The sequence below is a fragment of the Centruroides vittatus genome, unplaced genomic scaffold (assembly GCF_030686945.1).
Source record: "Centruroides vittatus isolate TY-2023 unplaced genomic scaffold, ASM3068694v2 contig_754, whole genome shotgun sequence".
Classification (NCBI taxonomy): domain Eukaryota; kingdom Metazoa; phylum Arthropoda; class Arachnida; order Scorpiones; family Buthidae; genus Centruroides; species Centruroides vittatus.
Genome location: NW_027122490.1, coordinates 48,652 through 64,038, shown reverse-complemented (window position 1 = coordinate 64,038; position 15,387 = coordinate 48,652). Strand labels below are relative to the sequence as shown.

General features: G+C 28.0%; 1 protein-coding gene across 1 annotated transcript; it reads right to left on the bottom strand.

Moving 5' to 3' along the window:
- Positions 1–255: 255 nt before the first annotated feature.
- LOC136981428 (mitochondrial S-adenosylmethionine carrier protein) lies at positions 256–15,267 on the bottom strand. The gene is made up of 9 exons (XM_067277749.1): positions 15,112–15,267; positions 11,884–12,040; positions 11,013–11,122; positions 10,815–10,919; positions 6,198–6,290; positions 5,813–5,882; positions 4,102–4,166; positions 3,482–3,555; positions 256–423 (listed from the first exon to the last, which is right to left on the bottom strand). Exons 1-9 carry the CDS (start codon positions 15,148–15,150, stop codon positions 309–311), a joined length of 828 nt encoding a protein of 275 aa, XP_067133850.1. The 5' UTR covers positions 15,151–15,267; the 3' UTR covers positions 256–308.
- Positions 15,268–15,387: the final 120 nt, after the last annotated feature.

Below are 15,387 nucleotides of genomic sequence, written 5' to 3'. Positions count from 1 at the left end.
TAAGTTGCATATGCTATTCATTGGAGTCTATCTACATTTCAATTCATGTTTGAATTTAAAAGCTAAATCATTTTTTTTGATATTTTTCATTTCAAATATATACAGTAGATTAGTACAGTATAAGTATTATATAATTTTTCTCATTACATATATGTGATGATAGATTTCTTCAAATCCTCCTTATAAATCACAAGAATATTTGAAGAATTTATCAACCCTTTAAATGGAGTAATAACTGTATACATTTCTTTCATATGCTTTAATAAAAGTCTAAAATATTTTATTATATGTATAAATAAGTTACAAGATTAATCTTTATATACAAATTTTCTAATTAATTGATTTGACTTTTCATAAACTCCTAAAAAAATAGCTCCTCCAAGAGACATCCATAAAACTCTGGGAATAAGTCCTGCATATAGTCTAGAAAACAAACATAAATGTCTCATTATTATTATTATAAATAAATTTTAAAAATTCTCTCTTCAAATTTCTAATTCAAAATGTATATAATTTTTTTTAAATGTATTTTAAACTTATATTTTCTTTTTATCAGTTTCTTTAGAAGGAAAAAAACTTTTAAAACAAAATATATAAACTGATTTAATTTCGAATCATTAATTTATAAGAAATAAATCATTGTAATTGTAAATGAAACATGAGTATAATTTACAAATAGATTTTATCAATGTATTATAAAATGTCTTTATAATAATATAAATTTAAACATATGTGACTTGCTACATTAAATTTATTTTATATTTTTTTATAAACTAGAAAAAGCAGTGTTTCTTCATTCAAAAACATCAAAAATTACAAAATAAAATAATTTTTAATTTAGAATATTCTGGAAGAAAAGATTGGCCGGAGCATCTAAATAGCATAACTGACACTGGAACTGCATGGTAAGTAACAGTTGTGGGCTGAAATCCTGCTCTAGGGCTAAACTTTTCTTGCAGAATATTCTAAATTAAAAATTAAATGTATTATAGGATGGCAGCTTAACCGCTTATCTCTAGCCTAATTGCTTTGTATCTAATTATTGTTTCGCCTTAATATAGTCCAATAAAAACATCCCACAAATTGTTTGATACTACAAGTGTTGTTGCATATGTTAATTAATTTTTCATTTATCACTTTAATAATCATACCTTTAATATTTTCAAAAACTAAAGATAATTGATTGCATGGCTCAATTCTAGACCTTATTTCTATTCATTGGAATCATCTATGTGACAATAATATTCATTTAATATTGCATTTTATACAATAGCATCATTATAATAATAATTTTCTGATAAAATCATTCATCAAAGTTAGCAGTATTTTAAAAATGTTACATTCCTAAATTACTGAAGAGAATGAAACTTGAATCATTTGTATTATTAATGTTCTGAAAAAACAAAATTTTTCCTAAACAACATATACAAAATTGTATTTTATCACATACAATATGTATGTATGGAGACTTAAGCACACAAGAATATGAAATATAAATACAGTTGAATCCCAATTAACTGAGACTCAAGGTTCTACCTTATTTGAGGTAAATAGTAGGAAAGTTCTTTGCCAGTAGACATAAGAGAATGTAATACAGTACTGTTCGTCTTACAAATTTTGGTCAAGCAATGCATTACAGCAATGGTATTCAAACATTTTAACAGTGCACCCCAAGGTAATTTTCCGCAACCCCATTTGGGGTTGCGGAAAATTATGGGTCGCACTGTTAAAATGTGGAAATTATGGGTCGCACTGTTAAAATGCAGAAATCTATGGGTCGCGACCCCATTTGGGGTCGCGACCCATAGATTGAATACCACTGCACTACAGTATATTAATAGTTTTAGAAGTTGTAAAAAGAATTTACTCTGGGAACTTCTCACAACAAAACAAATTTTAATAAAAAATAAAAGAGTTTTAATTGTATTTGTATTTGTTACTTTTGCCTTCAAAAATATAGCAGTAACAAGCAATTATTTATTGTGACATTTTCACAATGCTGGGCTGCAACTTTTAATCACATTTTTAATTTAAAATACAGTAGACCCCTCTATAATATGGTAGATATTTTCCGTGTTGTACAAGTCACTTAGATTTTACAAATACATGAGCTGTTCACTGCCTGGCACTTGTGCAGTTTAGGGGATTTGGCTGTTTGAAAGATTTTCTTCCATAAAATTAATCGACTCTAGACTAATTTGACTCAAACATTTCCAAAACACGTATAAGTTTTTGGGAATAATTCATATAAACTATAGTATAAACAAAAAATTGTAGGAATACTTACCGAGTGCACACCGTTCGAAGATGCCATTGCTTAAGCTTGTTTTCATCGCAAAGTGGCTCATCGAACGGTGGACGCATTTCCTGATAAGTTATTCTTTCTGCAAAAACTTCGCTGAACTTTGGAGACATCATTAATCAATAGAAATATAATTTTTATGGCCATTGAATAATAAATGTTTTTTAGTAGGGTCCGCTGCTTGTTTAAACTCAATGGTTTGCGCAATGTCCACTATTTGTCCAGATTTGACCAATCCTGTCAAGACACAAGTCAACCATGACAATCTGTCTCATTCTTTTACTGTATTATATGCTCTTTAAGCATGTTATACAAATACAATCGCAATTTTTCCGCCATATACAAATCCGTCTTATATGAACCTGTATTATAGGGGGGTCTACTGTATATGCTCTCCACCTAAAATTATTAGTAGTCTTGATCATGTGCATTATACTTTTCCATTAGCAATGGAGTAATGCCAGACATTTATTATCTACCCACAAGAATCTTGTTATATCCCAGTAATGACAAAAAGTTCGGAATTTTAAAATAATTTAAACATACTGTTTGACGCATTCCATATTTGAATTGTACTGGTCAAAAGCCTGAGAAAGACCATGATTATGGTCGAAAACGTTAGTTTCTATTAAAATTTGTTGTTACTGGGATAAAATAAAGTTCTTGTGAGTTGATTATCCTTCCCAGTGATTGTTTCATTTATTAACTGCTTTCAGGGGAAATAAATTGAATTTTGAATTGAAATAACATGATTTTTGGCTTGCATTGGAAGTTCATATATAGTTAATGAGGGCGTCCAGCCACTAAGGTTTCCATATCTGGTCTCGTCTTTCATCTATATAACTACATTCTTGAAATTAAGGAAAGACAGTCAGACAGAGAAATGACAGTGGGAATTTATAGGTCTACAATTTTTGGCAAGGGCTGGCCAAATTGCAGGCCAAAAAATTGTTTTATTGTATAATTTGAAAGTCTATATGTTCAATATGTAAGTTTCATCTAAAAATAAATTACATCATACATGCTAATACATTCAAATCCACAATTTATTTAATAATTTACCAAACATTCCATCCTATTTGAATATTTGATTATCTGAGGTATCCTGAGTCCATATTACCTTGGATCAACAACACAAGTAAAATAATATACAGAAAAGATGAAAATTACAAATTTTACCCTTTAATTCCATGTGTTTTTCTTACTTGATGAAGAACATCAATTACATTGCCTTTTGCTATTTCAGTTCCTTTCTGAAAAAGAATATGTAATTTAAAAGAAATACTTCAAACACCTTTAAATATTGTTAAAATAATTTTTATTAAAATAAAATAATTAAAATAGAAAAATTAATTCTTAAATTTGAAATCTGAAAAACTGATGATGAAAACTTGTCAAAATTTTTTTATAATAAACTTGTGAATCTTTGAGCTTTCCTTACTATAAGCAAAGTTTTATATTTATTTAATTTATAAATCAATAAGTCATTTCAACTATGAATATTAACACAAACATTACATCTTATAATTATCAAAAATAAATATATTTATTTTTGTTAATGAGTAAAAAGTTTTATTCAATTTTATTATTTTTAATTAATCTTATTTAAGTTTTTCTTGAGAATTCATACATAATTTCAATAACTGTTTTCATAATTTTATGTCATAAATTTTAAAATACAGTTAATAAAATTAGTCAAAAATACAGATAAATATCAAATTCTTTCTTTCCAATGCCATTCTGGAAACAAAAAATATATTTCTAAATTATTACAAAAATTGAATTCTTTAAATAATTACCTTTGCTAGCATAATTCTTGTTTTAGCCACATCTAGAGGTGTAGTTATACCTGCTGCAACACCACCTAGATCATAGAAATATTTTTTTTAAAAATATTAATATAAAGAAGCCATAGAGTTCTGCAGAAAAGAAATTCTGAAAACAGAGATTATAAAACACCAATTGAAAAAGTGAAAGGACAGAAAAGCAATAGATAAAAGAACACAGAACATAAACATTCCTAAAATAAAGAAATATGCCATTCTGACTAGAGATGAACTAATTTATTATCTTATTTTAAAACATATTGTAAAAAATACAATATAATGTGGATCATGTTTCCTATGATTGTGAAAAGAACAACAACGAAAACTACAAGAATATTTTTATTTGTATAAGTCTTTATTATTTGTATTGTTTACAATAGTACAATAATGTCACTTAGAAGCAACATGTTTTTATTTTTCATCCATAAATCTATTCACATTGCATACTATTTTATGATCCTAGCTATTTAAAGCCAGGCTCATAGATAGGCTTTCTTTTTTAGACAGAAGCACTCATTATTTTGGAAAAAATCCCAAGACTCCTATATTCAGAAAACAGTTTATGTTGAAGTAAAAATGTGTGTGACTGACTTTTAAATTCATAGATCATCCCTCTGGCCTTCCCCTACTTTACCAGACTGCAAAGGATTCAGCTTAAGTACTCATACAAGTAGCAAAATTACCACAAAATTATCCCACCCTGTCATCCTATCTTCCCTAATAATAGGCACCAAATGCAATCTTTCATTGTGCTACAATACTAGTAAATTACAAAATTACAAAATACTAACATTCTTAAACATGAATATTTAGAAAATCATAATTCAAAGACATTAGATTGTACAGTTGTTGAGCTGCAATTTTAAAAAATTGTAGACCTATAAATTCCTACTGTCATCCATCCATCTATTGTCTGTCAGTCCATCTGTCCTTCCTTAATCTTGAGAACAGAGTTAGATACATGAAAGATGAAACCAGATACGGAAACCTTAGGGGCTGAAGGCGCCAATTAACTACATATGAACTTTCAGTACAAACTAGAAATCATTATTTCAATTCAAAAGTTTTCACCTGAAAGCAGTTAATAGATGACCAGTATGACTCTATTGTTAAAGGAAATGTACAATGTACAGGGGCAAGCCACTACTACTAATTTGAGGTGGAGTGCATATACAGTATTTTAAATTAAATAAATTAAAAATTGTAACCCAGCACTGTGACGATGACACAATATATTGCTCATTTGTAATATATTCCATAAGCAATTTGATATTATATTTCAATAAAAACTTTACTGTTTACAAATACAAATATCTGTAAACCCAATTGTTATAATATAACCAAACAATTGCCATATAAGATCAGGCTATATTACTGCTACTGTTATTTTAATTATTAATACTAGCAGTAATATAGTCCAATCTAATATGACAATCATTTGACTTTAATATTTTACTATTTATAGATAACCATAACTGCCATAAACAATCAGGCTATAATTTGGAAATAATGATTTCCAAATTATAGCCCGATTATTTATGGCAGTTATGGATGTCTATTTGCTATACATCAGGTTTTGGTTGGTGTGTATATTTACTACTTATTTTTGTTTATTGTATTTTAAACAAAATATGCAATTGTTTAATAACTTACGTTATATTAGTTAATAAAATTTTATCAATACCTGAAAAAGCACCACAAACAGATGACTGCCATGAATCTACATATCTTCCCTGCTGATTTGACCAATATTTCTGGGAGAAAGAAAAAAAAATTTCTTCTGATAATAATACAAAAATAAATATTTTATATTTACTGTAACAATTAGTTACTTAGTTTAATTATTTTAGCATAATATCAAATCTAGTAAATTTGAAAAATCAGATAATTTTAACAGATTAACATTAAGATATAAATTTTTATATAATGCATATCAGTGTGTATATATATACTTATATGCATTATATAAAAAGTTAAAATATACATTGAAAAATTAAATTTATCCGTTCTTTTATTAAATGATTTAAAATTTAAACATTTTCAAAATCTAAAAGCATTCGACAAAGTACCTTCAGTAGTTCCCATAATGGAAACTGTATTAAAGAAAAAGGTATTTCTCTCATCACAGTGCTAAAGTATCCTCTATAAAGACCAAGAAACCCCTGAAATAATTAAATTAAAAATTAAATTACATTGTCTTAATTGCATTATTAAAAAAATAAATTTATGAAAGAAAATGAAAATACACTCATTCACAAAAAAGTTGTATGCTTAGATAGAATTATCCAATTACTGCAAAACTCAGCATAAAACTAGGTCTCGGGCAGATATGTGTATGATTACAGTTGTCCAATTGCACAACAAATAATGCTACCAGAGCATCTTAAAATTGCTACTATAGTATCCCATTAAGAAAAACCTCCCAAAAAAGTATGTATATAACAAATCACTCTTTCATAAATTAACAAATCAAATCTTTACTACTTTTTTAGGAGTATTCTAATTATCCACAAAATTTTAACCTAAGTATCTACAGGGCAAGGCCCATCATCAGAGCTCATTGTATTCAGCAGTGGCATGCAGTGAAATTTGATGATAGGGAAGCTGTACTGGCCCTGGATAGAATCATTGGAAGTGTTATATGATATTTTGGTGTGTAGCATCCATGAGCTAAACCGAATGAGGTTGGTACTCTGTGCGAATGTGTATAATCTGTCTGCTTTACATGATTCAAATATTTACATTTGTGGAAGCTGTACCATATTTGACAATATAGCACTTCCATTGGGAATATGCATATACGAATTTATATTCGAATATACAATAGCAATCTTATCGTTGTTTTTCACATGTAGTATAGAAATAAAATAAAATTAATTAGATATAAGAAACTAATTTATATAATGCAATATAATGCATATCAGTGTTTATATAAAACTAATTAGATATAGAAATAAAATAAAATTAATTAAAATTAATATTTTATAACCGCATTATGCGGTTATAAAATATTAATTTTAATTAATTCAAAGTACATTAAAATATGAAAATAATCACACACTATGTATTTATATTTTAGAAAATACAAGGGCTTTCCACAGCTTCTATGGACAGCACATGCCACTGGAATTCAGAATTGCTAATATACCTATTATTTGGATATCTTCAAATGACTGACATGCCTGTATGATGCAGTCAAAGACATTACGCACAATTGATGAAATTTGACAAAAGGTTATATCATCAGGCTGAAAGAAGGATGGCCATTCCACTAAACTATACATCATCTGGACCATTCTAATCTAATTGTGAAAAGGTAGCAGGGCATGATATGTCAGAGCAAACATACAAAGCTCTGATTACCCCAGACTACCAGGATGATCCCTAATCTTGAGATATACACAAGAAGTGTCTTTGTCCCCCTATCCAGAAATAGGTAAAACATTGTCTCTTCCTGTACCATTTGTAGGCAACTAGCAGAGACAAATTTGCTTGCATGTCAATAGCTACATGTCCTTCCATTAGCACCTCAACTTTACTTATTTGTGGTAGTATTGTGGCAGAAAAGCGTGAACTGCTACAGTAGTGACAAATCCTCGGTCTATTCTCAAACAGACAACCACCATGTTAGAATGTGGACTACTAGTGAGCAAAATTATTTTAGCAACCCAATAATGCTGTTTTCTCCCCAACTTATCACAACAACTTCTGTTTACAACTCTCTTTTTTTATTCTTTTTAAACACCTTTAACAAAATGCATTTCAGATCAATTGGATCATATTCTCACTATTGAGGTGCTGAAATAATAATTTAATACAGATCAAAACAAGAAGCTAAATGAAGAATGCTAGTGAGCACTTCAATTCTGCCTTCACTGCTAGTCTGGAGAAGCATCTAGTATAAAAGTCAATTACTCCTAACGTGCATCCCAAATACTTATAAACATACAGCATGTTAATTTTCTATTGCCTATTAATATGCCCCAAAACCAAACTTATCATAATGACTACAAATGACTTTAAGGTGACTTGTTTTTTCATTTCATTTTTATTGACTACAATATGTATTTCGGACATATAAATTCATCCCTCTTCAGTTGGGTACAACGTTATATAATAATAAATTTAACAAGTAAAAATTCCACATCCTTTTTTTTTAAATAAAAACAGTAAAATATAGTTTGGTTCTGGGGAATATTAATAGACAATAGAAAATTATCATAGTCATCCAAACAATATGCAAATTATAATACAGTATGTTATTTTAAAATTTAAAAAATACTATCAGTTATAAGCATAGTAGTGATAAGAAGGACATTTTCCAGCAAGATAATGCTTGGCTGCATACAGCTATGCTTCTAGGAATGTCTTCATTGTATTGCCAGACTTCCTTGGCCTGTCTAGTCTCCAGATTTGTCACCTGCAAGCATTTGTAGAACCAGATGAAAAACCAGCTTTGGCCATCCATGAGTGTGAGAGATCAAGAGTGGCAACTGCAACGTCTATATGCAAATCTGTCACAGAATACCATGTGATATCTGTAGGCTACCATGCCTAACTTTATCATTGCATACATCAAGGCAAAGAAGACTTCAATTTAAAGACATCTTTAAATTTTACTATTTTTTCCAAAGAAATTGTTTCTTTGCTAAGACATTATAATCACTTATTACCATCATTATTATAACCTCACTAATAAAGTTTCATTTGATTCCAACACTTCCTCATTGTCCATAATTTTTTTGTCAATGAGTGTAAAAAGAGTAAAATCTATTTATTGTAATCACTCTGAAACTTGCCCATATTGATAACAATAATGGAGTGATAACAGTAAACATGTTAAAATAATTAAAAAATTATATATATATCATCTTTAGATTTGAACTATATGCGTCATATGTGTAGTTCAAACCTGAAGATGGCTAGTTAAATTAGCAGAAAATATTGGTTTTATGTGATATTATTATTATTATATTTTAAATTATATTTCAATTTTTCAGTTTAATAAAAATTTTAATTGGAAAGTGTTTTCATTAATTGACTTTTTAATTGTATCTCAGTTTCATATGATAGGCATATTTTCACAACAATACTTATTTTTGTTATATTAATCCTCTTATTTTATTTTTAATCTTTGCATTTTCATATTTACTGTTGTTCACTTATACATATATTTTCTTAATTTAATATTTTAATTCAATGATGGCTGACTTCTTCAGACTCAAGGGCCACGACATGCAACTTTTAAAATAGTGAGGCCACACTTTGACATACTGTAAGTGTAACTCACCACCTACCTCCTCTACAAAAATTCTCTTTCCATAATACTGTGCTATAAGAAAACAAAAGATTGGGAAATTAAATTAAAAACCATTAACAATAATAAAATACATTTTACTTTAACTTTACTTACTGCCTTAATGACAGTAAGTAAAGTTAATGTGAACACTGGATACAGTTATTATCCATATAATAGGATATGTATTTAAATTACAAGTAAAATAAATATAATCTTAAAATTATATTTATTTTAATTTGTAATTTAAACAATTTTTATAATCAAAATTCAATAAAATAACATACAAAATTTTAATTGAATGAATTTCAGAACATTTTAATGCATATTATTAAATTCAAAATGTCTCATACTCAATGAAACCAAAATAAAACCAAGTGTGAATACTAAAACTGAAACTTCACAGTGAAAATTTTATCAATAAACATTTATTTAGAATATCTTAAACATTTTGTGGATTGAACTCAAAAGAAAAACCAAGGCAACCAGGGTTTTTGGTTTCATAATTATCCATACAAATATTCATATATCCAACTTGTAAATATATGGCTGTAATATGATTTATTGTATTTAATAAATTGCCTTTTTTTAATTTTTATGAAAAAAATAACACAACTTATAGATAAAAAATATATTTTATCTAATAGAACAAAGAATTCCAAAACTCTTTTAAAATATTCAAATCTTAAATATTACAAATATTGTTGATAATTTAACAGTATTGTATTTATAATATACACATTATTAAAGTGTAGTTAAACTTAATATGTAAACATAAAAACCTTAAATATTTGATAAAATTTTATCCTTTCGAAACAATTAAAAATCTGCGAAGACAAACTTTTAATTGTTTTAGTTAAATTTAATAATATAGAAGCTTTTTTTTTAATTTTTCTTTTTTAAAAATTTCTTTTTTAAATTATATCACTTTGCCAATAGAATGCACGTGTAAAACACTTTTTTATTTTTATTCTGTATTTGTTGAATCTGATGAAATGGCTATACTACCTAAGCCTCTAAATGGGGCCAAAAACATTTGTGTGATTATTAAATCAAGTGCTGGAGTAAGTACTGAGATTTGTGTGTGAGATACACAAAATATTTTTATAATTATCACCAATGTTAAACAAAAATCTAGTTTTAATATATAATCCACAAAAACTTTATGAAAGTTAATATTAAAATATTTACCTAATATTAAAATAAAATAATATTGAATTTAATTATAATATTTAAATAATTTTAAAAATCAAGATTCATTTTCCATATTAGCATCTAATAAAAATGAAACAAGAGATTGCATAATAGTAGTTTCAGCAGAAATAATCTTGAAATGAACTATTCAAACTTAATTGTAATATAATATAAAAAGATAATGCACTTTTTATACCTCAGATATTAAAGTCTTTTTAAATATCTGAAAGCTGCTATTACAGGGATTTGCTTGTGCTCTTTGCTTTATTACTTCAACAGGTACACGTATAATACAAGCCATCTGTAAAAAAATGCCAATTTATGAATGATGGAAAACTAAATTTATGCAATATTTTTTAAAAATCTCATTTTAATATATAAAGAGTAACTATACCACTTCACCACATGAAGATGCAGCCATGTGAGCAATGGGCTGAAAAGCATCAGAAAACAATGGGTTTGACACTTTTTTCACAAATTCATAAGTACAGAAAAATGCAGCAGCTATAGAAAGAAAATTAAACAGTTAATCAATTTAACAATAAAATTATGTAAAATATATGTTATACTTATTACCATACTTAATATATATAATATGTATGGTAATATGTAGAATATTATGTACGGTACAATAATATGTAGTTTTTTCAAAAGTAAGATATTCTGATTTATTCATATTTTTTAATTGTAATATAATGTAAAAAAATAGATATATATATATTCAATAAAAAATAAAAATTTCTGGAATTTTAGTAATTATCAGCATTCAGTAATTACAGAAAGAAGTTTGTGTGAAGTAAAAGCTTGTTTCAAAAAACAAGCTTTTACTTCACAAACAAAAACTTGAAAAATATATTCTAATAAAAATTTAACTTGTAACAAATATGTACAATTGTATAAATGTTGCATAAAAATGAATTTAAAATGCTTCACACTTAAATTAGACCTTCAAAGTTACTGATAAAAATAGAAATTAGCAAATTCAGAAAGTTTCATACATGTTTTATATCTGTATAGGTTACCAAATTCTCAAAAATAATCTGGATTTTTTAGATAAGTGATTGAATATCTGGTTATCTGAATCTATCCCTTTGTGCTTCCAACACTAACCATTACTGAGTTGTAAATGTTAACATTCTTCTAAAATTACAGTGGTAAAGATGCAGTAATTAGTCCAGTAAGTTATTCCAGTGGCTAGTATATGTGACTGTGCACCTTCTTCATTAAAATTTATCTTTTATATTCATTTAAAAATTAAGTGTTACCTCCTGGAGCAGAACCTAAAGCAACAGATGATAAGCCAGAATATATTCCTCTAATTCCACCAGATTTCCAGAATCCTTCAGCACTCTGAAGACGTGTCTTGATTGTATCTAAAGGATAAAGAATTATATCCACAGAGGTTCCAGCTGCTCCTCCAGACTAGTTGAATAAAACAATCTCTATAAACATATATTTCTAATTGCATAATCAACTTTTTAATAATTCTGTTTATTAGAGAAAAGTTCTTAATTTAAAAAATTTTCAAAAAAATTCCTAAGAACTTTGAGAATATTTATTACAGATTGATTACAGTTACAGAATTAAATCTAAAATAGACATTTAATAATCATATTCTCTTTAACTTTATCACTCTAATATATTTAATTTTATTAAAATAAATCTTGGAATTACCTATAATAGCTACATTTATCATTGTTAAATGAGATTTCAAATAAGCTTATTATAAAAAACATTTAAAAAGATAAACTAATGGTGATGTAAAATTTAACTTTCTATTTAGGATTAATTTATAAGATTAATAATAGAAAGTTTATGCAATGGTATATCAATTAAAAAAACATAGATACAGAATTTTGTGATTATATACAGGATGATTCAAAAAAAATGTTAATACCAACATGGAAGTAACTTCTTATTGTTCATGTGCAGTGTGTATTGTCAGTCTACTACACTTGTAATGGCAGATTGTCCTCTGTATAGTTCTTCATTATGTGCAAGAAGTCATGACCAATTGTAAAGGTCTCAAAAGAGCATAGCTCTACTGTCTATCCTTGTTGCAGTAACTATGCAGTTTTTCCATAAAAGTCTAAAGTATTAACATTTGTTTTTGAAGTATCCTGTACATATTACCAATGTTTCAAGAATATGTAAAATGAATGTAAATGTTCTACAATGTTTATAATTTTGATATAGAAATATTCAATTGTATTTTAAAATTAATTGTTAAATGAAAAAAATAATTTTTAAGAATGTAATTTTACAATGTAAGTGAATATATACCCTCAAACAAATATTTACTTCCAGAAGACTGATATATTGGTATCTCAGGCCTTATTTTAAAGTTTTTTTCTACTGCACAAACTGACATTTGTGCAGTAGCCAAGCCAAGCCAATATCCTAATGTTAATAATCTGTTCTGAAAAATATAAATTGAAAATAAGGACAATAACACAAATCTTATATCTGTATAATTATTAATTTTCATCACTGTTTGTTCTTAATTAGACATGTGCAGTATGCACTATCTGTCTGCATGTGATATAATTTACTATACAATAAATGTGCTTTGGTTGTGGATTATAGTTTAAATTATAATATCCACGTTGCAGCTGCACAAAAAATATCTATAGTATATATTCAATACAGATGGTAGATCCTACCAACATTCCTTCCATAGCTCTTGTGGGCTGAATAAAATATAGGCTACATTAAAACCTGTGTGAACCAGAATCACATGGTACCAAATATTTTTCAGCTTGGCAGCTTTCCGTTTTAAACAGGTTCTTTTTTAAAATAGTAAACTGCTCTATTCCAAAGAATTTTTTCCATTTAGGCTTGTCTCCTTTTTATTCGTTCCTTTTTGGACAGGTTTTACTATAAACTGTGTAATTTAGGTAAATATTTTAACTTCAACATAACCAGAAGAAAGAAATATTTATAAAACCCAGAATCAGAGAATTAATTACTGCACAAATGTGAATTCCCACTACAAATTTTGTGTCCATTTGTATATTAGAATGTGCACGAATATAGTTCACTTTAACCGAGGCTGTTCCTGGCATTGCTATCCTCTGAGTGCCAATGCCCTCCTAAAGCCTATTGCTGATATTACTACACAACCTGATATATGCTTTTGAGTATTTTATGTTTTATCATAATCACATTTCATACACAACTATTGTATTCTATTTCCCTATATGAATTTCACTGTTTACTGTATATAAAACTCTAATATACAAATTCTGATTTTGTATTTCATCCTGTGAACTGTATTTGCTTTTTTTACATCTTACTTTACATCATTGGTCTATTTGTCTCCACATTATAGTTTTGTGTATTATATATGTATAGACCTAATTTTTCTTCACAAATACAATTTAATCAATATTTTTCACCCACCAGTCCATGGACCAGTACTGATTTGCAGAAAAATATTTGATTACAACTCTGACACTGACTCAGTTGATTATGGGTGAATTTAAATAGTAATCTAGAGTTCATATACCAACATTTTAGGTAAGACTGCATATGTGAATGACACTGTTGTGACCTTAACTGAGCTGTAGAGCATGCCCACAGGAGTAAAAAAGACAGAGGAACCATACCTCTATATGTTACCCTTCACGAGATATTTGCTATTTGCCTCCAGAAGTCAGTTTTTACCACATATCAGTATACTGCCTATTCTCCATGCAATGTTAGTCAAGGTGAGCTATTGCTTGCCTCGACCAATGTTCTGCACATAGTGACATGCTTCGAGCTTGCTATCACTCATACCTCAGCACTCGCACGGCAGCAAGTCCCCACACTCCCTAAAACTATATAACATCAAAATACTCTGACAGTCAAGTGCACTACTCAAAGCCAGCATAGATGCATGGGCTAAATACTTAAATGCAATAGTCTTAGCAGAGCAATGAAACTCACAATTGTGCACAACCTAATTTCAGGGTGACTATCTCGCAAAGATATAGAGCAGGCCTGGCCAAATTGTGTGGCCCGCTAAGTGATATTACATATCTATTAAAACTTTTGTCTCCTGTTATGTGTATACTAAAACAATTAAATAAATAAAAATTTGCATGTGTCATTGTTATAATGCGCAAGTACGAGTACGAACTCTTGGTATAACAATAAAATCTTATTCATTTTGTATTTGTTTTACTTTTTTAAAAGCAGGATTGCCTAAATTGTGGCCCACCGTAATGTTACACGTGATCAAAGTAGCCCGCGAACCAATTTGGGTTGATATAGAGGTATGGTCCCTTTGACTTTTTGCTCCTATGGGCACGCTACACAGCTCTGTTAAGGTCTCAACAGTGTCATTCACATCACAAAAGGAATCAAATTTTTCGTAAATTTGTGTTTGAAATTTTATGGCGTGTATGAAAATTGATATAACTGTACTCACTTTATAAATTAAATATTTTATTTTAAAGTATATCATACAATCATTCAATCAAATCAATAAAAAATCAAAGAATGCTTACAATCAGAGCGGTTATAAAATCAGATTTTGCGACAGACATCGAAATAGCTATTTATATTAAAGAAATCATTCCAACATAGAATTTTTTAAATACAGTACACAATAACCAATTCAAAAACCAAATATCGACCTCCACGACCACTGATCAACTGCTCAATTTCTCAACATCCCTCTATCGGAAATTAATACTTCTTCTTAGTACGGTTTCATATGGAGATTATAAAATTAATACTTCATCAACCCTGATACAATTTATTATATGAAACATTTTTATTAA